Below are 24,685 nucleotides of genomic sequence, written 5' to 3'. Positions count from 1 at the left end.
AGCCTCGCCGCCGCCCCCTCGGTCCGTTTTAACCCCACCGCTCCGCTGCGGCTTTGAGGGCAGCTGATCTCAGCGAGCAGAGGTGAAGAGACCCGCCGAGCGGGCATCCCCCGCAGCGGAACGGCGGCCGGGACGACTGTCCCTGCAAGCCCGAGGAGGTCGGCGAGGCCGCCCGGGAGCCCGCCCCGCCACGGGTAGCGCGCCTAGCAGGGCCGGGCCTATGCCTTCCCGGCGGGAGGCGGCTGTCAGTGCTCCACAGCTCCCTCCCGGGCTCCGCCGCTCCTTCCCCGCCAGCGCAGCCGTGCCCGCACCCCCTTCTTCTCCTTCTTGCCGCCGCTTTCCCGCCCCTCGCACTCACCGGGCGGGCGCCCTTCCTCTTCCTCCTCCTCCACCGCTGCTGCTACCGTTGCCTCTCTTCGCCGCTGTCGCCGCACGCCCTCCGCGCCTCGCGCCGCCGCCGGCCCTCTCGCCTCCGCTACCGCGCCCGGCGGCCGTGGCGGCGGCAGCGCCCGCGATGAAGCCGCCGTGTTTGTTCAAAATCACGCGCCCCGCGCCATTCCTCCGCCGCATCCCATAATACTGCGCCGCGCCGCCCTGGCAACCGGGCGCAGCGCCCCGCGCGCGCGCGCGCCGTGCCGCCCCGCCCCGCCCCGCCCCGCGCTTCCGGGCCCGCCCCACTCGCGCCGGGCCTCCCGCTTCCGGGGCCGCGCGCGCCACTTGAGGAGGAGGACCCAGCCCTGTCCTACGTTGAGGCCGCTGACACGCGCCCACACACCCACGCGCGGTTATAGACGTGTATAGGTTTATACGTGCCGCCCTGCAGCCCCGGGGGGAGGTCTGCGTGGGGCCCACCCGAGCTCTATTCCCGCGGCTCGCCTCTGCCCGCCCGGGCCCTCCCCGCCACGTGACGTCGTCGTGCGGCGGCCCCTCTAGCCCGCCGGCGGCGCGGCTCTATGGTAGGAGGAGGTCTGCGTCGCGCTAGGGCGACGGCGGCGAGTCGGCGAAGATGGCGGCCGCGGTGAGGCAGGATCTGGCGCAGCTGATGAACTCCAGCGGCTCTCACAAGGATCTGGCGGGCAAGTGAGTGCCGGTGCCGGCCTGCCCATGGCGGGGCGAGGCGGGTGAGGGGCCGTTGCGGGGGGGCAGGTGGGGAGGTGCCGGGCCCTGGGCGCGCGAGGCGGCTCTTGCCCAACGGTCGCCCTTCTTTAAATAAAAAGAAGAAGAAAAAAGAAAGATTTTACCTCACGATTCTGTCATTTTTTAATTTATTTTTCGTTTTTAACCACGGCTTGCGCTGTGCTGGCGGCGTCCTGGCGCAGGCTGCCGCGCGGGGCCTTATCCCTTTTCGCCATAGCTCCCTCGTGTCTGCCCGCCACCCCTCAGAGTTCTGCTGCCTGCCCGTCGGCTGCGCGGAATGCAGGCAGATGTGGCTCAGTCAACTGAAATTCTGAAGAGTCCCAGTCCAGTTGCTCATTTTCTAGAGGAATTGCTTCAGTTTTTGGAGTTTTATGTAAAAACTTGGAATCGTCCCCCTCAAAATGTGTTTACAACGTGTGTGTTGTACTTCATCAGTATTGAGGTTACGGCCCAGACAAAGTTTAATTATCTTTATGAAGCATGAAAACTGGAGTTGCTATTTTTGCAGGAATACTTAACTGTCTTCGTGTCAGGTGACCGTAACATGCTATTTACCTCCCACTCCCAACACTGTTTCTCTTTCTTATTGAATATGGCATTTGGAACATTTGACTAACTTTATTGATCTTAATCCACGTGCACTATAGTTTTCATTACTTTTTCTGTGCACTATCCTAGGGATTTGATTTATTTATTTATTTTACCCTTCATAATTGTACATGTATTCACAGATGACAAAATGATGAGCAATGTTATCTAGTCCTGGGATTTAAAAAGAGCCAGATCCTAATTCCAGGTGAATGTACCTGACATTTGAGTGCAAACACTTTGGAAAATTACCATGTCAAAGGTATAGAAAATATAATCAAAAGTAGGGGCTCTGACGTAGAAAATAAGCAGAGAAACATAACTTGTTAGTGCAAAAATGTGCCCTATGAGTGATTTTTTTTTTTTAATATTTTTTTTTAAATCTGTGGACAGATATCGTCAAATATTGGAAAAAGCCATTCAGCTGTCGGGTGTAGAACAACTTGAAGCTTTGAAAGCTTTTGTAGAAGCAAGTAAGTGCATCTGGTGTAATCGGTTGCACACTGAGTGAAGGCCAGAGGTCTGTGGGATTGCATATTTGTTAACTCTACGTGAAGCTACATAAATACATGATATTTTGGTCCTATTGGAACTCAAACACAACTAGAAGAGGAACCATCATCGCCACATTCAGAAGTTAAGGGAGAATGGACTTGTAAGCTTTGTAAGTTATAATACCTGTCAGTGTGACAGTGTTGGAAGGTGAAAACAAAGTAGTTTCTGTTGAATGCTAAAATTGATACTGGATGTCAAGTGGTATTTAAACTAACAACCCCGTTCTTCCCCTGTCTCAGTTAGTTTGAAAAACTGTCAAGAAGAAATGCTTAGGGTTTTTTTTTTTTTGTGTTGTATTCGATGTTTGGCTTATTGAATACCTCTATAAATAATACCCGTTGTGATTTTTTTAAGTTGAGAATAAACTTAGTGAAATTTAGCCTAAAGGTTTACTTTGTCCAAGATGTTTCAGCAACTGAGAACAGTGATTCATAATGAAACATCTCTCTAAACTGTAAATCAAAGTGAGAAATTTATTATTACCTGTGAGGGGTTAGAACTCGGTGACCTCTAATGTAAACAAGCTGTTTCTGAGAGAAAAAAATTCACCTTTTAAAAACAAAGAGAAAAACCCCTTCACTAGAATACAGATTTAAAAACTCGAACTATTCATATTTAATATAAAAATAAATGATCAGTTACAGTGAAGGCACTGACAAGCATTGTATCCATCTTGTGTTTTTTCTTCCATGCTTCTCTGAACTAGTGGTGAATGAGAATGTCAGTCTAGTGATCTCACGTCAGCTACTGACAGATTTCTGTACCCATCTTCCAAGTCTTCCTGACAGCACAGCCAAAGAAATTTACCACTTCACCTTGGAAAAGATACAGCCTAGAGTTATTTCATTTGAAGAGCAGGTGAGAGATCAATGACAAGGGGTTTTTGGTTTGCAGGCTTGGTTTTGTGTTTTTTTTTCCCTTACCTGCTGGCTATTTTAAGTCTTTAAAAAAAGCTGTTCAAAACAGATATTCCTACTTGGAGTCCAGTTCTGCAGTCTTGTACATGCAAAACCTGAGCTAAATGCAGAGAGTATTTAGGATCATGCAAAGAATACAGGCTTTGTCTCTTCATCAGGATGCTGGGCATGTAATTCCTCTGCTACCAGAAAATGGCTTCTTAAAATGAAACAGTACTTGAGCTACAGGAGGTGCTGTCAAGAGACAGACCGATAGTCATTGTATTGCGTTTTATCCAACTAATGGAACAGCCAGGTTATGTAAAGAGAGAAACATCTTCATAAATAGCTTTTGTTTCAAAATAAATACCTCTGTGTGTGTATTAGCCATAATCATTTTACCATGAAAGAAGTGTTTTCTTGAAAACCCAATTGTAGTTAACTACTGAAAGTGCTGCAGTTCTTTTTCAATTCACCCCTTGGTTTTGTTGTATGAGCATTCACCGGCATCTGAGAGTTCTTACAGTAGATGTTTATATAAAAAGCCTTTAGGATCTAGTATTTGAGAAGCAAGGCAGTTTCTGACATTATTCGTATTTGCTTGTCTTATCTTCTGTCTTTTTAAGCACCTTTTACTCTTAAGTCTTAACTGAACATGCTTGTATGCTTGTAATGATTCTGCATAAATTAAATCCCAGGCATCAGATAATTTATTTTTTTTTAGCCACACTTTTTATAAAACCCAGATTGTAAGCACTGATATTTTACCTGCTGACAGCTGCCCTACAAAGTAGAAGTCTGCATTTATATCTCTCAGGCATGATAAGATGTATAACTGCAAGAAATGGCTTGTGAATCTTGGTGCCCCAGTTCTTGAAAGCCTCGTTTCATCTTTTTAAAAGCTTTATAAAAGGTTATTACTTCTCACTCCCTTTTATCTTGTCACAAGTTTAAGTGTGAATGCTTCAAATCAACACTTGTATTTAAAAAGCTTGGTATTAAAGCTTGAGCCAGGAGTCCCACGCAGGAGTCCTCACATGGGAAGAGTTGCACGCGTGTGGGTTGCTGTGTCTATGAAGCTGGGGTATCGGTTGAGAGGATTCATGAACAAGAACAAATACTGTGAAAGTTAATACAGAACTACTCAACTTTTATAGTGTTCGCTATTGATTTGATTATTGTTTAGGTCGCTTCAATAAGGCAACATCTTGCATCAATCTATGAGAAAGAAGAAGACTGGAGAAATGCAGCACAAGTATTGGTGGGGATCCCTTTGGAAACAGGGCAAAAGTAAGTACTGTGCTTGATGCAGTTATGTGTTGTTAAATGTACTTGCTCCCTTTGTACTTAAATAGACTAGCGAGTGAGAATTTTGGGGTTGAATATTTTCCCAGAGTTTCAGTAGTTCAGGCCAAAACTATTGTCAGGTGACAAAAGTATAGCTTGATCACTGTACATTACAGTAAACAGTTTAGTGTGCCAAAATACCACACCAGAAGCTTTGCAGTATTTATTAGTCTTGTTGATAAACAACCTTTTTGATAATATTTTACAAAAATGCTTCTAAGGTTATTGAAAGGTTCTTGAAAAGTGGCAGTTCTTCCATGTGTTCGCCTGTACAGTTCAAAATGTAGACATAGTTTGAAATTGGTTATTAACAAATGCAGTTGAGGTTATTTGTGGGGTTTTTTGTGGTTTTGTGTTGTTTGTTTTTTTTAAAGTCTAGAACCCTTGCTGTTACTTTTCTCTGGCTGTCCTTTCTATCCTCTTTCTCTGTACGCATGTAGAAGGAATTGCTGTAGGTTTTGCCTGTTTAGCACCTATTTGTTCCACTGCAAGTTTGCTTTTTAACTCAAGTGGCTCACCACTTCTGGCAAATTTACAATCCCCTAAAAACAGATTATTAGAGTGTACGTTTGTCTCTTGGTGGACAGCATTATTTCTGCTGGTGTTTGTAGAAGCCAGTTCGGTACTGGCATTCATCTCAAATTTCCTTACCCTGAACAGAGCGTGCTAATTTTGGTATTGGGGAAGAAGAAAGCAAGTAAAGCAAACGTTGCCAAGTGCTTAACAATCGTAATATATGTTTAGAACAGCTAAGAACAAGTGGAGTTGTGGAGCAACTTTGAGCACTTGCTTTTCTGTTTCTCTACAGACAATACAATGTGGATTATAAACTGGAGACCTACCTGAAAATTGCCAGGCTGTATCTGGAGGATGATGACCCAGTTCAAGCAGAAGCTTATATTAATCGAGCTTCCCTGCTTCAGAATGAATCAACTAATGAACAGCTGCAAATCCATTATAAGGTTGTCTAACTTGTTTTATTGCTTTCTCTTTCTAAAGGGAGATGATTCCACCCACATTGAGATGTTTTTATGCAATCCCACTAAAACTTTCATAATGAGAAAAGAGACAAAGGGAAAAGCTTGGAAGTGGTTTTGGGAGCTAGCAACATCTTAGCAATATTCCTTATGATTTGGAGATAGGTCTGTAAAGGTTCCTTAAATACCAGCTTTATTGATTGAAGGGAAAACTTAGACTTCAAAACATCTGAAATACTGTTGGTAATACTGCCTTCACCTTTGTAAATCTAAGAGGAGGAAAAAAAATCACGTTCAGTATTAGGGACAACAGAAGCCCCCTGCCCCCAACAGTAATTAAATAGTAAGTCCCATGCATAAAAGTAGCTTTAAGTCTTAATTAGTAAAGTAACTGCTGACCTTTCTGCTTATTTGTGGGTTTACTGCATACATAGTTCATACACTAATTTCTCAAACCGTTGTAGTAACTGGGATGAGCAGTGAGTGGTAACTATAGTGTGACAGTGCCAATCAAGTGTGGTGGTGTTTAAAATTGTACAACCCAAAGCAGATGTGCCATGAGCTGTAACTCAGGCTGTGGTGGTTTTGGTTTGTTAGTTTTCCCTTTTTTCTCCCCCCATGCTATGTTTTAAAGTGTGCGCTCAGTTGGAAGTGTAAATATTTTCTCTAAGCATTAGAAAAGCACAAAGGAAGGGAGAGAAGAAATACCAGATGCTGTTACAGCGCTGAAAGGGAAAAGCAAACACTTGAAACGTGTAAATTGCTACCTAAGTGCTAGCGGTCAATGTCAGTAGTGAAAGGGAAGCTTACATAAGTGTAATATCAGCTGTACAATATTTCATTTACATAGTTCCTAGCGTTTAGACGTTTGCAATATTTAACATGTGAATAGCGCCCTTTCAATTGGTTTCCATGATACTTTAGCCAAGGGCTTTACAAGTCAAGCTAATTGTTCGAAGACATAGATTTCCGTAGGATGCAGTAGAGCAATATTTATGGGTACTGTCATGTGATAATGTGGCAATTTATACACACCTATATTATGCAGCCACCCCTGTTAGTTTTCTTTTTTTGAGACATACTTTCTTTCTAGGTTTGCTATGCTCGAGTTCTTGATTACAGAAGAAAGTTCATTGAGGCTGCTCAAAGATACAATGAGCTCTCCTATAAGAGCATAGTCCATGAAACCGAGCGACTGGAGGCGTTGAAACATGCTTTGCATTGTACTATTTTGGCGTCAGCAGGTAAAATACATACTACGTTTTTGTATAAAAGACCCAACATACGTATTTCATATCCCCTAAGCAAGTCAGCTTGTGCATTACTTGTGGGGAGGGATCTTGTTACTAAGATTTGGTGTCAAAATTACCTGTTGGCATACTGTTAGGTCAGAGTTGGATTACGTCTGTGTCTTTGCTAGTGATAAGGCAGCATCTTGGCTAAAGATGCAAAAGATAGTCGGTGGCAAACAGTGTTTTGGAAATGAACACAACCAAGTTCCTTCTTTAGTAGAGCTTTGTTGGTTAATTGCATGCATTGAGGAAAAAAAGATGATAACTTCCTGTTGTTTACTTCTAAATACTCAATACTTTGGTGATCATTTATGAGGATTCTTCTTGACTCTTCTAGGACAACAGCGTTCTCGCATGCTTGCTACACTCTTCAAGGATGAGAGATGTCAGCAGCTTGCAGCCTATGGGATCTTGGAGAAAATGTATCTTGACAGAATTATCCGTGGAAATCAACTTCAGGAGTTTGCAGCTATGTTAATGCCTCACCAGAAAGCAACTACAGCCGATGGTACGTATTTCTCTAAACCCTTGTAATGCTAGGTGTTCATCTACAGGAGTTAAATTTGCCCAACGCAGTCAAGAAGCATGATGGAAAAGAATCTAGTATTGCTTATATGATTATTTTAAAATTATTTCCCAGCATGTTACCCTCATGAGTATAGTTTAATAGTAAAGCTTCTTAGGCATAGTTCATCTTTCTGATTGGCTTTAAGGTTTTGAAATGCTCTTTTAGAAGGTAACTTGTAAAAATCTTATCTCTGTTGATGTACAGTCCTCTCTACTGACAGCTTCCCAGTATTTCTAACCTTGACTCATACTTTGAGTCTCTGTCCTTTTGAGCTTCTCCAGTTCTAAGTCACTGTTATAAATAGGATGCCTAGAAACACGTGACATGCATGTAGGCTGTAAATGGTCTGTGCAGATGATAAATTTATTTGAGCTGCTTCCTGATTTGACAGGAAGATGACAGATAGTGAGGGGATGACTTGGACCTTGCACTGTCTCCACATTGTTTTCTGAGCCAGCTCACTGATGTCTTATTAGCTCTGTTCTTCCTGGAACCTCTGAACAGTGAGAAATAATGTGAAATAATGACTTCACTGGAATCCTAAATGCACTGGTCTTAATTTCCTAAATTAGAAGAATATTGAAGTGGAAAAATACATAAGCATGAAATACCTCTTAATCAGGAAAACCTTCCTAGTGGACAATACTCGTTGATTAAGGACAAATAAACAACTGTGTAATCACAGAGGTGAAAACTGGTTAAAGGTACTTACTAACAATAAGCTACAGTTCTTTCCTTGGGTCAGTTTGTTCTTTAGGTATAACCCGTACTGTTTGTCTAAGTTAAAGAATGCAGGTTAGTTGGTATTAATAATGTGCTTATTTTCACCTAGAGGGTAAGGGGCAAATAAGTTAAATTTTTAAATTGAGAAGAGAGAAATTAGATGAGAGTTTATCAGTATACAAGCACAGTAAAAGAGAGGTTAATTGTACCCCTAAAAGCTGTAATGAATAAGAAAAAAAAAAGGTCTTAGCATTTGTCAAGCTACAAACTAATAACAGGAGATCAAACTCCCTCAATTCAGATGTTGAGTCTTGTAGCAAAACCAAGGATTCCACTTGATATTCTAGAAATTAAATAAAAGGGTTTAAGCGATGTATCTTAAAATCAATCACGTGCCATCCATTTCTTTTTGTTCACTTTCTTCTGTGTAGCATAACACTGATGCAAGGCAGATGCATCTTGACCTTCTGCACACATAACCCTTGGGGAAAAAAAGTGTTTTCTATTTGCTCTACAATATGAACCAAGTATTTCAATCTTATAGTAATGGATTTTTTTTCTTCTCTAACTCCTCTCAGGTTCCAGTATCCTGGACAGAGCTGTTATTGAGCACAACTTACTATCTGCGAGCAAACTTTACAACAACATTACTTTTGAAGAGCTTGGAGCATTACTAGAGATCCCTGCAGCTAAGGTATCGGTTTTCTATGTGTTTTGTAAAGACAAGGAGCATCAAAGACAATAGAAAATAGCTGTGATAAATATTAGGAAAATGAGTTCAATATTAGGAAAAAATTAACTATTCCGTATTATGAGGAAAGTTAAATATCTAGCACGTCTTATGAGAAGGAAGGGTACATGATGTGGAATGAACAATAGTGGAGTTAGGTGCCACTGATAGTATGGACATCATTTCATAATAAGTTTTTAACATCTTTCTCTTCGCTATTTCAGGCAGAAAAGATAGCTTCTCAGATGATAACCGAGGGTCGCATGAACGGATTCATTGATCAGATTGATGGAATTGTTCATTTTGAGAGTAAGTTCCACCACAGTAATTTATTTTTTTTTAGCACAATTCAGAGTGACCTTTTTGAGTTGCTGCTTTACATGATAAAGAAATTAAATTTCTTACTATGTTACATCTGAAGTGAGCTTGCTGAGCCTTCTTGTGGCCAGGAGGTGGCAGAGTTTGCCTTAATGGAGGATCACACTTCACCCACCCTCCCTATTATGCATTCTCTTACCTACAGGAAAGTGAATTTATTCCATCAGTTTCCTTGTAGGAAAACGTTCACCAGGAAGTTCTCTGTTTAATTCTACTTTGCAATGCAGGAGTTAGGCTTGTAACAGACAGCCACAATCATTGTAGCTTTTGAATACAAAAATGAGCATGACGTAGCTGCAAGGAAGGCTTCCTCTGTTAGGTAGGTGAGAGCAGTGGCAGAAGAAAAGGTTGGAGTTGAAAAGGCAAGGGAATTGCTAATACTTACTTTGTTTTGTGTGGGTTGTTTTTTGTGTTTGTTTTTTTTTTTTTTCAGCTCGTGAAGCTTTGCCAACCTGGGACAAGCAGATTCAGTCACTGTGTTTCCAGGTTAACAACCTGCTGGAGAAGATAAGTCAAACAGCCCCAGAATGGACAGCACAGGCAATGGAAGCCCAGATGGCTCAGTGACTGTGCAGCCATTGTCTGAATGGAGGCAATCAACTGCTTGCTGTGCTGGAAGAAAGGAACTGAGTAGGACTTCGAACCACACAGATAACCTACATTTGTTTTCCCACCTTCTGCTTTTACTCTGGCTTAGGACACAATTAGATGATACCATTTTTGGTGTGAAAGTCTCCCAGTTCTCAGAACACAGAATGGTGCTGCTGCTGCCTCTACGTTGCACTTTACTGTGCTGAAAGCTGTGGTTCCCACGTAGAAGCAGCTGCAATGTCTGCAGCAAGCTTTGGGTTTGGTTTATTTAATTTTGGGGTTTTTTTTTTTCCACTGTATTACTATAGCTTTGTAGCCCATTAATTCCTAGAATGCTTGTCCTGCTGTGAAAATATAAGTGCCATGTTTCTTTTAGTTGTAATTATTCTAATAAAGGCTGGAATGAGCCACTTGGTGTAAGCCTTGCGGGGACCTGGGGTTTTTTTCATAAGCAGCAACTTGAAATAAGTTGAATTTTTGAAATTGTAACTTTCGGCCCCTGAAAATGTTAAATGAGAAACAGCTTTTTTTCCTTCTTCTATGTTTATGAAACACAAGTCTGAAATCTTAACTGAAGGAAATACTGACCCTTGTCCTGCATTGGTGCAGCAGGGCACAGAGTTTTCTATCCTGAGAGGCGGGGTAAAGACCAATATTCCCAAGAGACCTTGTTGCAATGATATGGTAAGTGATGAGAATATAGCACATGCCAAGTAAAGTAGGCCAAGCGTGCTCTTTGTTTTATTTTCTAGGTCAGCATGAATTGGTAATTTTTCAAAAGTATCCATAGCCGTGTTTTGGAACTGAAGGTGTAGCAAGAAACTCTTAACAGGTAGGGATTCTGTACTACAAAGATTAAACATCTTCTGAAACTGGAGTGGTTGGAGAATGCTGTTCGGATTACTTCTATAATGAGATGCAACAACTAGGTAAAGATGTTGTGATAAGCAGGACTAACTTGAAATGCTGTGCACAGCAATGAAGTATCAAAGTGGCCCTTCTGATGTTTATCAGTCTGGAGTTGTGCACTCTTGACCTATCCTTGTGGTCTGCCAGATATACAAGTCTTATTGTGCGATTTGATGCAGGGGTTTTCACAGAGAGCTCTCTGGTAATGGAGAGCCAAGGCAGAGTTTCATCAACAGCTGTTCTTGTCCAGAGGTTATATTTTAATTTAAGGTGACCTTGTTCAGGTTGTAATTCCAGCTTTGATGTGAATTACCATAGCTCCTTTTTCATTTCAGTCAAGTAATAATAGTATTAATGAGTTTTCAGTCTCTGTTCATTCTAGTCTTTTTGTCTCAAAATCTGGAGGATGTTGATGTCTTCTCACATCAAAGGTTTTGGCTTAATCCACAACTCTAATGCCTTGATTTTTGTTTTGCCCTTTTTTTTAACATGTTTATGCATTCAGATTTGTAGTGCTGTTAGAAAAGCTGGGAGCCTAGTGAAGGGTGGTTCATCCATAAATAGGATGGACTTCTGTCAACCTGGCAAAACAACTGACCAAGTAAGTTATGATGGCTCCCAGTCGATAGCATCCTTTAGTTCCTCTGGGAGGGGAAGTGGTGACAGAGCAGCGGTGGGTCCAGGAAGAAGCTGCCCACCTCTTGACAAGTTTACTGTGAAAGAGCAGGCGTGGAAGATTTTCCAGATTATCCTTATTACATATTATGGCTGTTGTCCTTCAGTGTGGGCTGACATAGTCCTGTATAAGGGTCTCCATCTACTAGCGTTGGTGTCGTGATACTCTGGATTGTCACCTCCAATACCCACAAAGGGTCATCTGTCTTACTAAATGGCCTCCTGTGTTACACTCTAATGCAGCAGCTGTGAATAATTTGTTGGTTACAGGAGAGATGCTGGTATTTCAGTAGATGGCAGTAAAAGCCAAGCTGACCACAACCAAGTCCCAAATGTGCTATACGCATCTTTGTTGTACTGCTTTTTCCAAGTCAACAGTGTCAGAACTCGGAGGTGGCTTTGGCTGTTCATTGGATAGCTTTTGTATCTACACAACCTTGTTTCCTCTAAACTCTCCCAGTTATTTTAAAGGCAACTGTAATGTCAGAACATTTATGTAGACAGTGTAAGACAGATGTAAGACCGTATCTAATTAGTAATTACTTGAGTAGTAATCTAGTATCAGCAGGAAAAAATATACCATTCAAAAATTTGTGACTGGGCTTTTGATCATAGAATCATAGAATCATAGGGTTGGAAGGGACCTCTGGAGATCATCTAGTCCAACCCCCCTGCCAGAGCAGGGTCGCCTAGAGCAGGTTACACAGGAACATGTCCAGGCGGGTTTTGAATGTCTCCAGAGTTGGAGACTCCACCACCTCTCTGGGCAGCCTGTTCCAGCGCTCTGTCACCCTCAGGGTAAAGAAGTTCCTCCTCATGTTTAGGTGGAACTTCCTATGTTCAAGTTTGTGCCCATTGCCTCTTGTCCTGTCCCCGGGCACCACTGAAAAGAGCCTGGCCCCATCCTCCTGACACCCACCCTTTAAGTATTTATAAGCGTTGATAAGGTCACCCCTCAGGCGTCTTTTTTCCAGACTGAAGAGACCCAAATCCCTCAGCCTTTCCTCATAAGAGAGGTGTTCCAGTCCCCCAATCATCTTTGTAGCCCTCTGCTGCACCCTTTCTAGCAGTTCCCTGTCCCTCTTGAACCGGGGAGCCCAGAACTGGACACAGGACTCCAGGTGCGGCCTCACCAAGGCAGAGTAGAGGGGGAGGATGACCTCCCTCGACCTGCTGGCCACGCTCTTCTTGATGCATCCCAGGATGCCATTGGCCTTCTTGGCCACAAGGGCACGAAGTTCACTGAAGATCAGTTCACTGAAGTGCAGGGACTTACTTTATAATTAAAATAGAAACTTCAGTTATATGGTAAGTTCACTCCCTTTACTGGTCATACCATTACAGCTTGAAATTTGCAGTGTAACCTTGATTAACAGCTGTTCTACAGAGGATCAGACATCGTGTCTATTTTCTTTAGAGCAGGTTCATTGTTTGCCTGGCTTATCCAGAAATTATCAGTTATGTTTTGACTTCGTTTATATTCTCTTTTGCCCTGGAATACTAAAGTGACCCATGAAACTTATGTTAATTAGGGATTTGGGGTTAAGCTGGATGCACAAGCTCTTATCTTTTGAATCCTACAAGGAGATTAATTTGTGGTTTTGCAATAACAAAAATGTAGCCCTATTGCAACAAAATATTCATTGCCAAGATTTCACTCATTTCACTGTTCCAATCTGTGAGGAAAAAAACAGTTTCGGAACCATCTAAATATGAAAGCAACAGTTGTAGAGGAAACCACCATTTCCCAAACAAAAACAAACACCAAGGATTTGCCTAGTACTAGGACTGACATAGGAAAGATAGCAGCCTGAAAATTTTATATTTGGTATGAGCAAACATCTTACGTAACTTTTTTTTTTTAAAAATAAACATTAAGTGATAATGGCATTCACAGAATTTTAATAGACTTAGCTAGTCTTTCCATTTCTGCTGTTGATGTTCAAGAAACATGACAAACATTTGAGTCTTGAGAGGCGTTTATGCTTTGTTGTCTCCATTCTTTTGGAAACTCCATTCACTCAACTGCATATCTATCTGCATACCTTCAATCCAAGCAACTTCATACATTTAATTTCTTTAACTGGTTACAGAAACAAAACCGAGTTGGATGACAAGGCAAACATCCCTCAAGAAAGGAATTTACAATGTTTCAGGATGTCAAGCTCAGGGTGACAGCACGTGACTGCTCTTTCAAATAATTTTACAGCAGCAAATATTTGCTATCAAATCAAATTCTTTAGTACAGGAAAGAACATAGAAATCATGCACACTTGCTAGACTTATTACACTTGTCTAGATTGATGAAGTGTCTTGTTTCAAGGCACCTTGCCACTTCTACTCACTAAGAAACCGTCAAGTGAGTTTAGATCCAATTATAATATTCTTCACTATGCAAGTATTCTTGCACATGTTAGTCCAACAGCATCAGAAAAGGAAGAGCAAAATGGTGACATAAATGGTGTTCCTTTTCAGGGCTGAAGGGTATTTTGATTATGTATTTTCAAGTGAAATTACTTGTTCAAAGTGGTACTGGCTGATGATTTTCTCTCCCTTCAAGAGAAATGTGGACATTGTCACTATTAGTCTGAAGCCTGTTGGTTTTCTCATTTGTCTTACAGATTTATTTATTTATTTATTTATATTGAAAAGCACGTCACACCGACTTGTACACAGCTCTTGGGAGCATGGCCTTTGCATATGGAGGTGTGTTGTATGTGCCATTCATATACATCCCAATTTGGGGCATTTGCTGCTTAACTCTGCTACCTAAGGGAGAAGACAGTTCTAAAAAGCCATAATGGGGTGTGTTGACAGCTGCTTTGTGGAGTATCTTTTCTCCCTGTGGGTGAAGAGTGACTTCTGGAAAACAATAAACAGATCAAGTGAACCATTTCTGAGAGAAGTCCAAGTGGCCGACTCTAGCCTCAAAACTAAGATGACCTTTGGTGATCAGCTAACTAACGTGAACAGGGCAGTGCTAACGTGTCTGAGCCCACGCCTCACTGCAGGCTTGGGTATCCTTCCCACTTCAGCCAGGGTCTGTCCTAATGCAAGAGCTAAAACCAGCAGCTCCTCACTAGATGGAGAGCTAAGCACACATAACCAATGTAGATGCCTCAGCTGTTGTGGAAGACTACCAGCACATTTCCAGTTTTATTTTGTGATTAACACATGTTCATCCGTAGCAAGCACAGAAGAACAAATTAATCGGCCTCTAGGCTTTTTAGTTTTCTTCTACTCAAAGCATGTTACAAAGCTTGCTTCCCACATGCATGGCTTAGGTTGTACTTCTTTACTTCAACTAATGGGTCACTTGGTACCAGAAAGTTTTCCCTTCACCAGAGGAAAAACTGACAAGAATAGGACTTAACTCAGAATAAGGGAGTAAACACTGCCACTGGGATTTGCAGAGTGATTCAAAACAATATATAATGCTTTTAAGTATAGTGTGGAACTGAACTTGGAATTCATCAGGTCTTGGTGGTTTTACAATTTTTTTCAATAAAAGCTTAGTACACTGAATTGCATGATCTAGTAAAAAGGACTTCTATGAAGAAACCTGAAAACAATGGAAGTCATCTATTAGGGAAACAACATCCATGCAAATCCCTCTCCATTTCTTTTTTAAAGCTTGGAGACTTTGCTTTGCGCATGATGAATGACTTTCTCTATGAAATGATGTTTTTATTCTTTGCAGTAGTTACTACTTAAATGCTGTTCTTCATTGCAAAAGATAATCCAAAAGCAAAGCAAAAGTTTACCAGACTAAGAACATTAGATTAAAAAATAGACAGTCAGCCTTGATTGATTCTTAGTGTACAACATTCATTTTATTACAACAGCATAAACTTGAAATTATGACCATTTATCTAAGAAAAAAATAGGACCATAACACTTCCAAAAAACAGCTTTGGTTTGGGGGTTTCTTTTGTTGTTGTTTTTTTTTTTTAAAAAAAAACCTGGACAGCTGGTATCGTAGTAAGGCTCTTTGTGCAGTTTTACCAAAAAGTTGTTATTGACTGAGTAACTAGATATGTTCCTGTCACACTAAAAAAAAATCATTATTCAATAGAAAAATAAAAAGATAAATTCAAATAGCCTAGAGTTTAATTGCCAGTTTTGAATTATTTTTTGTTAGTGCAGATCTTGCTAACAATTTCAAGACACCTAATATAAAATCCAAAATATATAAACTGAGAAACAGAGTTGAATATTTACCTAGAATGTGTTACTTTTATGTGCTGTATACTAATAAAACAATAATATTCATACTTATATTCTTCCTCCCAATTCTACTAATTATTAGTCTAAATCAAATACCTGTAAATGAACTCTTATAACAAGACTGAGTTATTATCAGCTGTTTAATGCTATAAAAAAACTTCCAACCCTCACACATGGTAACAACTGTAGCAATAGTTTTAGTAAACTATTGCAACCTCATAGCAATAAATTTAGGCTTGCCTTCAGCTACCTGCATCTTTATCAGTGTGTTCATTATGTTTGTGGGAGAACTGATAACGTCACTCATATACTTGTACACAATAATATACTTGTACACAATAAGGGGAGGTCTGAAAGATAAGTTTGTACATAATGAGGGAAGGTACGAAGTATGCAACCTATTCCACTCTTGATTTTGTTTAAGGAACAGTTTATTTTATCAACTGTGCTGAGTTGATTCAAGTGCACTTTAATTACATTGTTTGCCTGAAATGATGCAGTAAGCTAGCTGACCTCTCACAAGCTTGGTGGCTTCTGAACTTTGATGTTAAGGAGCAAAAAAAGAAAAAAGCTGTCATTTTTATAGATATTCAGAATTTGCTCTGTCTTGCTTTCATTAATGCAAAATTTGTTTAGTTTCATTTTTTTGTTAAATGGAAAGGTAAATTCTTTGCTCTAATATTACTACCGTGGCAGTCTTAATTCCCGTTTTCCAGGGAGAACCAGGTTGCCAGTGTATTTATTCTGGGGTAAATCAGAAGTGCTTCATAATTTCCTTTTTGCTTGTTACCATGCTATAAAGCAAACAATTGATAAAATATCTTCACAGCATACCATGTGTGGAATGTTTTGGGAATGATTGAGGAAAACATATATTAACAGTTACCAGTTAATTCAGGGTGAGGCCTGGTGTGGTTATCTTTTGTTTGTTTGTTTGTTTTTAAATGCTGCAATCATCATTGCAACTTCTACACTTGAGGGTACATGCATGCTTCCATTTTTATCCGTATGTATGGGACTTCAGAGAACAATATCTGAGTACCTGATCATTTCTGGATACGAAACACTGACTGCTGCTGTGACTTTGCTTTTAAAATGTGCACTGCAGTTACACATCTGTGTGCCATTAAAGCATCATACAGTGATTTGCAGTAATTGTTACTGAGTGTTTTCAAAAGCCAGGAGGCATGAAGACTGCATTCTCCAGCCTAGCTGGACTGCACTACTTATGGACAGTCCCAAGTTACTGCACTAACTATAAAATTAAAGGGAAATGCTAAGGTGTAGTATTCAGTAACTGTTTCATATGGTCAAAATCCACTACCAGCTGTAATTCTCTTCTCTGAAGAATGGGGAATAGTTACTTTCTATTGTTACTCCTGCCTTGTTTAGCTATGCTGGGTATAGCATTTCGTTGTGACTCATGATAGCCTCTAGCATTATAGGCAATAATGTGACGAGGTTTTTGTTTTTTGAATTAGTGTATTTATTATCAGAAATAAGAAACAGATAATTGTGGTTATATATTTCTGCTTTACAGTAATGGATAAAAACAGGGAGGAACAGTTGGAGAGTTTTTTAAAGTACCACAATCTTTGTAAGATGTCTTGTCACTTGAATGTGTGCTCCAAGCCTGCGCTGTTACCATTTTGTCATCTCGTTTTTGAAAGTGAAGTTCATCCTAAGATACAAGTCCCATCGTTCCCCAGGTGAGATGCCACGTCTCTTGCAAAGTCTATACTTGGAAAAGTATATACATTGAGTAATCATAGAGACTCAAAATAAGATTTAGAAAAAATGTGGATTAAAAATGGAAAAATGTAGTGCTTGTTGTCACCTGCGTTGTGTTACTCCGTTTGTGTCCATTTTGCAGCACTGTGGGGACTTAAAGCACTGATATGGTGTGATACAGTTTTAAGCTTGAAATAAAGGCAAGTATACAAAAAAGGAGACAACAACATTCAAGAGTATATTGTAGTGGGAAGCCGGATGCTGAAACACAATTTAATGTCTTCCGTATAAAGAAGCTCTTAGACCTGTTTTCAGAAGCTTGAGTTCGGGTTATTTCTGTGCTAAAAAGTTTAAAATCTTCAAAACCAAACATAGCCAAACTTGATCCTAATTCATAGGTTTTGTTTGTGCAGAGAAAAAAAGACAATAAAAGGGTGTGTGTATAGAACAAAGAGTGGCTGAATGTAACCCTCCACTAAAGGCTTTCTTACAAACTTTTTTAAGAACAGTTTATATATATAAACTCTGTGTGTGTGTGTATATATATATATATAAAACTAAAGCTGTAGCTTGATATAAGATATTTCCTTTTGCTTAAAGCAGTGCTGAGAGATGGGGCTGGAAATGTAGACTGCCTTTGTAAGCCTCCTTTCCCAGCCGCTGACTAATAGCTTTGACCTGTGGGGTTTTGCTAATGGAGCTCAATACCTGTTCCGCTAACCTGAGGGCATCTTCTCTGATCAGATGCCTTTTCCTTCCATGTAGAATAAAGATTAGCAGACAGGGGAGGATTAGCAGAGAGGGGAAGATTATGATTACCCTGGAGGCTCTGTGGAGAAGCTAGTTGGGAATTCAGGATGCACAACCAGCCAGTGGGGCTAATAGAATATGCACGGCCTGAGAAGGTGCATTTGCGCTGTAGTGGTAACTGAGGACCCAGGACAGGGTCAGGACTTTTGCTGGTCTGTGCAGAAGGTGCTACAGCTTCTACAGCAAAAAAGCCCTTGCTATGTACTCCAGGTTTAGTTTTATTTTTTTAAGTATTGTTTTTAGCTGAAATTTGCCTTTGGATTCTAAGTTAATTTTCTTCTCTTTGTGGCATGTGTGAAGAGACAAACAGAGGGAACTGATCACTGGACTGGGAGCTCATATTAGTTTAGACTTCTGGGTCTGAGTGGAAGGTTACGTTCTATTTTCCAATATGGTAATCATACTTCATTTGAAAGTTTGAATTTAACTAATGAAATACATGTTTAAATCTATTGATCAAAAAGTGAGCTGCTAGAGTGCATATTGCCACATGTGAAACACTTTCTTTTTTTTCTGTTGTGGTTTGCTATAGTTGAGTCAGGAAAATGTTTTCCACCCCTGGGCAGCTTTATGCCATGTGCTTGCTTAGCAGTGATCTTACAACTTCTAGTTTTTCACTAGTGAAGGAAGTTTGTGGGCCCCACAGAAAAGAGGTACCTGGCTTCTCAGTGGTTGCTCAGCTGAAGGAGATGGTGTGTGCTTTTCTGTGGGAACATGTGGGCTATCCTGAACACATGGGGCTTTGTGAGCAATGTGGAGGTTAGGCTTTCTGGAAAGAAGCTATTCTCACCTTGTGAAGAACAGACATAGTTTCAAGGACTGGTGTTGCGAGGAGTTAAGCAGCCTTGGTGAACACAGGTCCCAGGTGATGCCCTGGAAGGGTTATGGTATGTTAAGCCGTTACCAAGTATGAATGAACAAACAGAAGCAATGTGGCAGTGGCATTAGATGTCAGGCTAAGGAGTTGAAATGAAAGGGGAGCCAGGAGCCTGTGCTGTGCTTGTGCCAGGAGCTTGGCAAATACTTGCATCTTCCAGCAGTGGTGGGATGTGTTCCTCTATGTGGAGACAGGGATCATGTGTGTTGCTTTCACTTTCTTCCACTGATGGTTGGAGAGTGATGTTAGACGCTCTGTGGGAGTTTGGCCTCAGCAAATAATTTCTTCTTGGGGGTATGGTCTCTGGTTTCAAAGCCTTTTTGGGGTTTCAGGCCTTTGGCTGAAGATGTAGGGCTGTCATCAAATGACTGGGTACCTCTGGGCATGCTTTCAGACACAAGCCATGGCTAGCTATGGAGTGCAGGTACCTTTGGGTGGGTTGGCTAATAGCTGAATGATGGCATTGAGGGTGTCAGTGGCATCTGGTTGCTGGTCTTGGACACCTGAAGAGGTAGAACAACTACTAAGCAGCAATCCTTGAAGAACAAGGTGTGTCAGATGGGAAGATACATATAGGAAAAGGAAAAGGACTTGGGGGTACTCGTGGATGAAAAGCTGGACATGAGCCAACAGTGTGTGCTTGCAGCCCAGAAGGCCAATGGCATCCTGGGCTGCATCAAAAGAACCGTGGCCAGCAGATCGAGAGAGGTGATTCTCCCCTCTACTCTGCTCTCATGAGACCCCACCTGGAGTACTGTATCCAGCTCTGGAACCCTCAGAACAAGAAGGACATGGACCTGTTGGAGTGGGTCCAGAGGAGGGCCATGAAGATGATCAAAGTGCTGGAGCACCTCTTCTACAAAGACAGGCTGAGAGAGTTGGGGTTGTTCAGCCTGGAGAAGAGAAGGCTCCGGGGAAACTTTGTAGCGCCTTCCTGTACCCGAAGGAGGCCTACAGGAAAGCTGAGGAGGGGCTGTTTGCAAGGGATAGGACAAGGGGCAATGGTTTTAAAGTAGAGCAGGGTAGGTTTAGATTAGACATTAGGAAGAAGTTCTTTACAATGAGGGTGGTGAGACAGTGGCCCAGGTTGCCCAGAGAGGTGGTGGGGTCCCCATCCCTGGAGCCATTCAAGGCCAGGCTTGATGAGGCTCTGAGCAACCTGATCTAGTTAAAGATGTCCCTGCTTACTGCAGGGGGGTTAGACTAGGTGACCTTTAAAGGTCCCTTCCAACCCAACACATTCTATGATTCTATAGGTACATAAGCCTTTGTATATCCTGATCACGTGGCCTTTTAGTCTTTCTATTTCCTGAGTTGCTTTTTGCAGAAGAATTCTCAAACATGGGTGAGAAGAATAATTGTGCTGTGCCTGATAGTGGGAATTAGTGAGTGACATCGACATCTTATTAGTGCCGATGAGTGACAGAGCTGGATACTCGGGGAAAATGGAAAGGCAGGTGGATGATTTTCAAATCAGTGTTCCCTACTTTGTATGTGTGTGGGCTGTTGTTAGCAGAATGGTGGGGTTCAGAAATGCCTTCTGCTGTCAGCTAGAGCCTGTGGCACTGGGCTTACTCTTAACAGAATTTACAGATAGTGGTGCTGCTGCTGAAATCGTGCAGCTGCTCTTTGAAATCCCATCAGTGTACTGCCTCCTTGGCATGAGCATGGATAGCCTTTGGGAGACAGATTGGTAAAAGACCATGAAAGGAGAGAGATTTGATTATCAGTTGTAATACTTCATCGCACTGGACTCTTGCATAATTTCGAATTAAAAAAAGGTAACTGACAATTCAGTTACATGTCTTGACATGCAGACAGTCAATTTCATAGCCACTTGTTCCTCCTCTCCCTGTCCAAGGACAGACCTGGTTTTACCCTGATCTTACTTTTGATGACTTATGACCATTAGTCTCTCATTGCCAAGATGCTGCATGCACCAGCCTGTGTTGAGAAATCGTACAGCAGCTCGTGGGATGGTCAGCTTGGAGCTGCTGCTGGTAGGAAGAGGTCTGTCAGAAAACTGTCTGGCTTGTGTCGAAGGGCTATTACAAACCCACCTGTTCATCCTGTGCTCACACCAGGCATCGGGGATGTTTAGGTGTGTTTATGCTTGTGGGAGGGAAGTACGGTCATGGGCAGAATTGTAGGTGATTAAAGAGAAAGTTGGGTTTGCTTCGGATATATACTGTATTTAATGGTTTTAGTTTAGGTTGTTGAGGACAGATTCTGTACTCTAGCTCACACCAAGTAGATAGATGGCTTGATTCCCACAGATGGCTGTCTCTGGGCCTTTCTTTTCCTCAGATACTGTAATTGCTGCATTGGTTTCTGATGACTTATTTTTACTCAAATGGCTCACTAAGAGACAGATAACAGCCAGCTGCTACACGCTCCTGAGGGTCTGAAACAATTACGATAGTTAAAGAAGACAGTTAAAGATGTTCCATGTGCTCCTCCAAGCTAGTTATTTTGTTTCACACACTTGTAGAGTTGTCAGGCATTTTCTTCCTTTGTTGACATATTGCAATTGCTTCTGGCTGCTATCAGCATCGCTTGTGGTATTAGCTTGTATTACAATAGGAGAGAATCTATGCAAATGGTTAGCTCTTCTTTCTCACCAGTACTTAGCAATCAATTCCTAAGCTTCTAGGGCTAGCAGAACAAATCGTTGCATTCTCACAAAATAAGATCTATTCTGTTTTGGTGGGAAGCCCCTTGTACCTAGCTGGATTGACTGTCCTGAGAGCACCACAAAGTCAATTTAGGATTTTTGCAACTTAGATGCAGTACATGGAAAGGGAGTCTGTTGCCTCCTGTTCTAAGGGCTTCAGAAATTAAACATTGATTCTATCTCACAGCAAATATAACTAGGTTGTAGTGGGTGTATGGGCCTTCTGTTAGCACCTCCACATCTCTTCCAAGTAACTAGTCTTACTGTTCTTCTACACTAAGCATGGACACTTAATGCAATTTGAAGACAATGTTGTTCAGTAAATTTAATACAAGTCGTAATTGCTTTCTGAGTAGCTGTTGCAGACTTTGCCCTTACAGAAAGATGTCTGGCAGATCTGAAGTGAGCCTCATTTTCTAACTGAAAGTTTGTCTTTTAAGCTAATTCTTTGAAATACCTGCCAAAGTGGACAATTGATTAAAAAAAACCCTAGAGCAATGTAAATGCTCTTGCAGATGTGCAAGAGTAACTTAGCCTTTGTTGCCAAGGTGTAGCCCATGAGAAGTAGAGGGCTCAGCTTGAGCTAGCAGAACTGTACTTCTGAAAGTTGGGGTCGCATAAAAAGGGGGCATATTTTGGCACTACTTCCATACAAGTATGTTGGCATGGGCCTAATTCTCAGCAAGTGAGTAATCTCTGAATGAAATGGATCACAAGATTAAAGCATGTGCAGCAGAAGCTATTTATAAACCAAGTGAAAATATCCTGTCGGGTAACTTAGTAGTACAAACAGCTGCTGTAAAATAGCATTGGGTTTAGTACCTAAAATGTTTTCTGATTTACATCCCATTAAAAAGTTACTATTTAAACTAATTAGTTGTTTTGGGGCATGTCTTAAAGAATCAATCACATGTACTATTGTTTTAGCTTGTGATAAAGGCTTCTGTTTACTGCTGTGTGCGGGATATGTTTTATTCATGTTTTCCATGAAGTTAGTTTTTGATTTCCTGGAAGTGGCTGCTATGTGTGGTGACCCAGAGAGCCACCAAATGTCTAAACAGCATCTCCACACATGGGAGGGTGAAATAACTGGGTGATTTTCCTTAATGAGCAGCTGAGTCCCACAGTGGAAGTTTCCACTGCAAGGGGAAAGGCTATGTCTGCAGGACCCAGCAATCTGCCCTTGCACCTTAATGTGTCCATCAGACAGTGACTCCCATGGGACCTGCAAGCAGAAGAACAAGAGAGGAAGCTGTGCCAGCCCTCACTGCAAGACACTTTGTTTGGGTTTTGCCTTAGGACAATCAGGTGGCAGAACGTGGATTTCTGTTTCAAGCTTATGTTACCTGCTGTGTCCATGCTGCAGAGGGCTTTGTACCGTAGGCACATCCAAGCTACTTAGTGAAGACAAGCAGGGCAAAACAGACTGTGCTGCATTCTGAGCTTTTGTACTTAACCTCTTGTATGCTCTTGGTTCAGCTCAGTTAAGGCTTGCCTTCGTATCCTTTAATTGTACTATGTCATAATTAATTTGTGTATGGCTAATAGAGACTTTGGTTGTTTTGAAATGCACGAGCTGCCTTCTCCAAGGATAGTTGTGGCCTTATGGCAGTTGGCTAGTAAAGGGCTGAATCAGGTCAGCACAAGCACTTCTAAAAGCAGCAAGAGCAGCACCCAGGGGAATATGCTGCAGAGTATATGAAAATTTATCTAGAGAACATCCTGTGGTTATGAGCTTTTAAAAATTGCCTTCAGACTCTCACCTGACTGCATTGCTTCCTGCTACTAGTAGTTTGTGTGCTTCGCAGAAGCTGAACTCCATTCTCATTAGTGACAGTAGGAATTGGCTCAAGGAATGGTTCTCTCCAGGCCGTCCCTCCTCTTGAACTCTTCTTTGTGTTCCTACAATACCAAACAACTTATCTGCTGCCATAAAACCTGAGTGCTAGGCATGCAACACTTGGTTAATTCTCACTTTGTGTGAGACGCTTTGTCACATGGATTATTCTTGATGTGCTCTGCAGCTGATCTCCTTTGCTGCTCCTAATCTCTGCTGAAACATTTTAAGCTCCTAAGGACACCCAGTGATTCACAGTGGTGTCATCGTTTATCTTCAGTATTAAGATAGAGGAAGCATCATCTCACTGAACACAAGAGCCTCCAGGTTAGTGCATTAGGGAGTCTCATAAAAAGCCTAAAGGTTGCTGAGCTGAGACTACAAAAATCCTTTCTTAAGCATAGTAAATGAAGAACTTAAAAACCAGATTTCTCCTGCATCAGAGGTCTTGCTGGTGTTTTGTGCAAATGTCTGTGTATAACATGTTAGCCAGGGATTTATTTTAGTTAGATGAAAAATGCCCTACAGGGATATCTCTAGCGTTGGAGGGCAAACTATTGAATTATGCTGGTCCCTGGTGGCACCTTCTGTGTTTAAAATTCCTCAGAGAAAGGCTTGAGAGAAGGCTCAGACAGGGTGTTTTTGTTCCAATACCTGGAGGCAGAAAATAGTCTTTGCTCTTACATTGGTTCCTCTTTAGGAAAGAATAAGCAGCGGTGTATTTCTAAGATCTGTTTAGACAAGAAAAATTACAAAATGCGGCCAAGAGTTATGTAAAAGTTGAGGATCCCTTGGGGGTTTGAATTTTTCAGGCTTACTAGATTTGGAGACAAATCTTGGAAGTAGCTGCCTGAAGCTGTGATGGGAGGCCACACAAAGCCCTTGCACGTCCAGGCAAATGACTCCAATAGTATTTCTCGGAGGAAAAATGCAACCCCATCCAAAACCCCCTTAATGCCAGTGGTTCAGATAAGGGAGGACACGGACTCTTGTCCTGTACCTTTAATTCATAAACAAGCTAATACTAGCCCACCTGAATTAGGGTTTCCGAGTACCAGAGAGGACAGCCAAATGCAAGTTGTCCCAAGCCATCTTAGTGTGGCCTGCAAGGTGATCAGTGTGTGGATATCTAATCATCCAGTCTTCTGTAGTTGAGAGACACC

The 24,685-nt window shown here is 41.6% G+C and overlaps 2 protein-coding genes across 4 annotated transcripts in view; one reads left to right on the top strand and one right to left on the bottom strand.

The window, feature by feature from the left end:
* Window positions 1-665, bottom strand: part of LIN54 (lin-54 DREAM MuvB core complex component) — a 42,490-nt gene extending 41,825 nt beyond the window's left edge. For all 3 annotated transcript variants that reach the window (XM_074589178.1, XM_074589181.1, XM_074589183.1), the window contains exon 1: window positions 359-665. The gene's annotated coding sequence lies outside the window, so the exon portion shown is untranslated. The remainder of the gene's footprint in view (window positions 1-358) is intronic.
* On the top strand, window positions 648-10,202 carry COPS4 (COP9 signalosome subunit 4). The gene is made up of 10 exons (XM_074589185.1): window positions 648-1,080; window positions 2,119-2,198; window positions 2,987-3,138; window positions 4,363-4,466; window positions 5,332-5,485; window positions 6,594-6,744; window positions 7,130-7,300; window positions 8,662-8,777; window positions 9,038-9,122; window positions 9,625-10,202. The coding sequence occupies exons 1-10, from the start codon at window positions 1,007-1,009 to the stop codon at window positions 9,756-9,758; spliced, it is 1,221 nt and encodes a 406-aa protein (XP_074445286.1). The 5' UTR covers window positions 648-1,006; the 3' UTR covers window positions 9,759-10,202.
* Window positions 10,203-24,685: the final 14,483 nt, after the last annotated feature.

Source organism: Larus michahellis, chromosome 5 (assembly GCF_964199755.1).
Source record: "Larus michahellis chromosome 5, bLarMic1.1, whole genome shotgun sequence".
Lineage (NCBI taxonomy): Eukaryota > Metazoa > Chordata > Aves > Charadriiformes > Laridae > Larus > Larus michahellis.
The sequence above is the reverse complement of the archived record's forward strand: the minus strand, read 5'-3'. Positions and strand labels throughout refer to the sequence as shown.

Bases quoted from the DNA above. Each gene is read 5' to 3' on its own strand.
- COPS4 (XM_074589185.1), top strand. From the start codon at position 1,007: ATGGCGGCCGCGGTGAGGCAGGATCTGGCGCAGCTGATGAACTCCAGC. The intron at 4,467-5,331 runs GTAAGTACTGTG...GTTTCTCTACAG, and splicing joins CCTTTGGAAACAGGGCAAAA to ACAATACAATGTGGATTATA. The intron at 5,486-6,593 runs GTTGTCTAACTT...CTTTCTTTCTAG, and splicing joins AGCTGCAAATCCATTATAAG to GTTTGCTATGCTCGAGTTCT.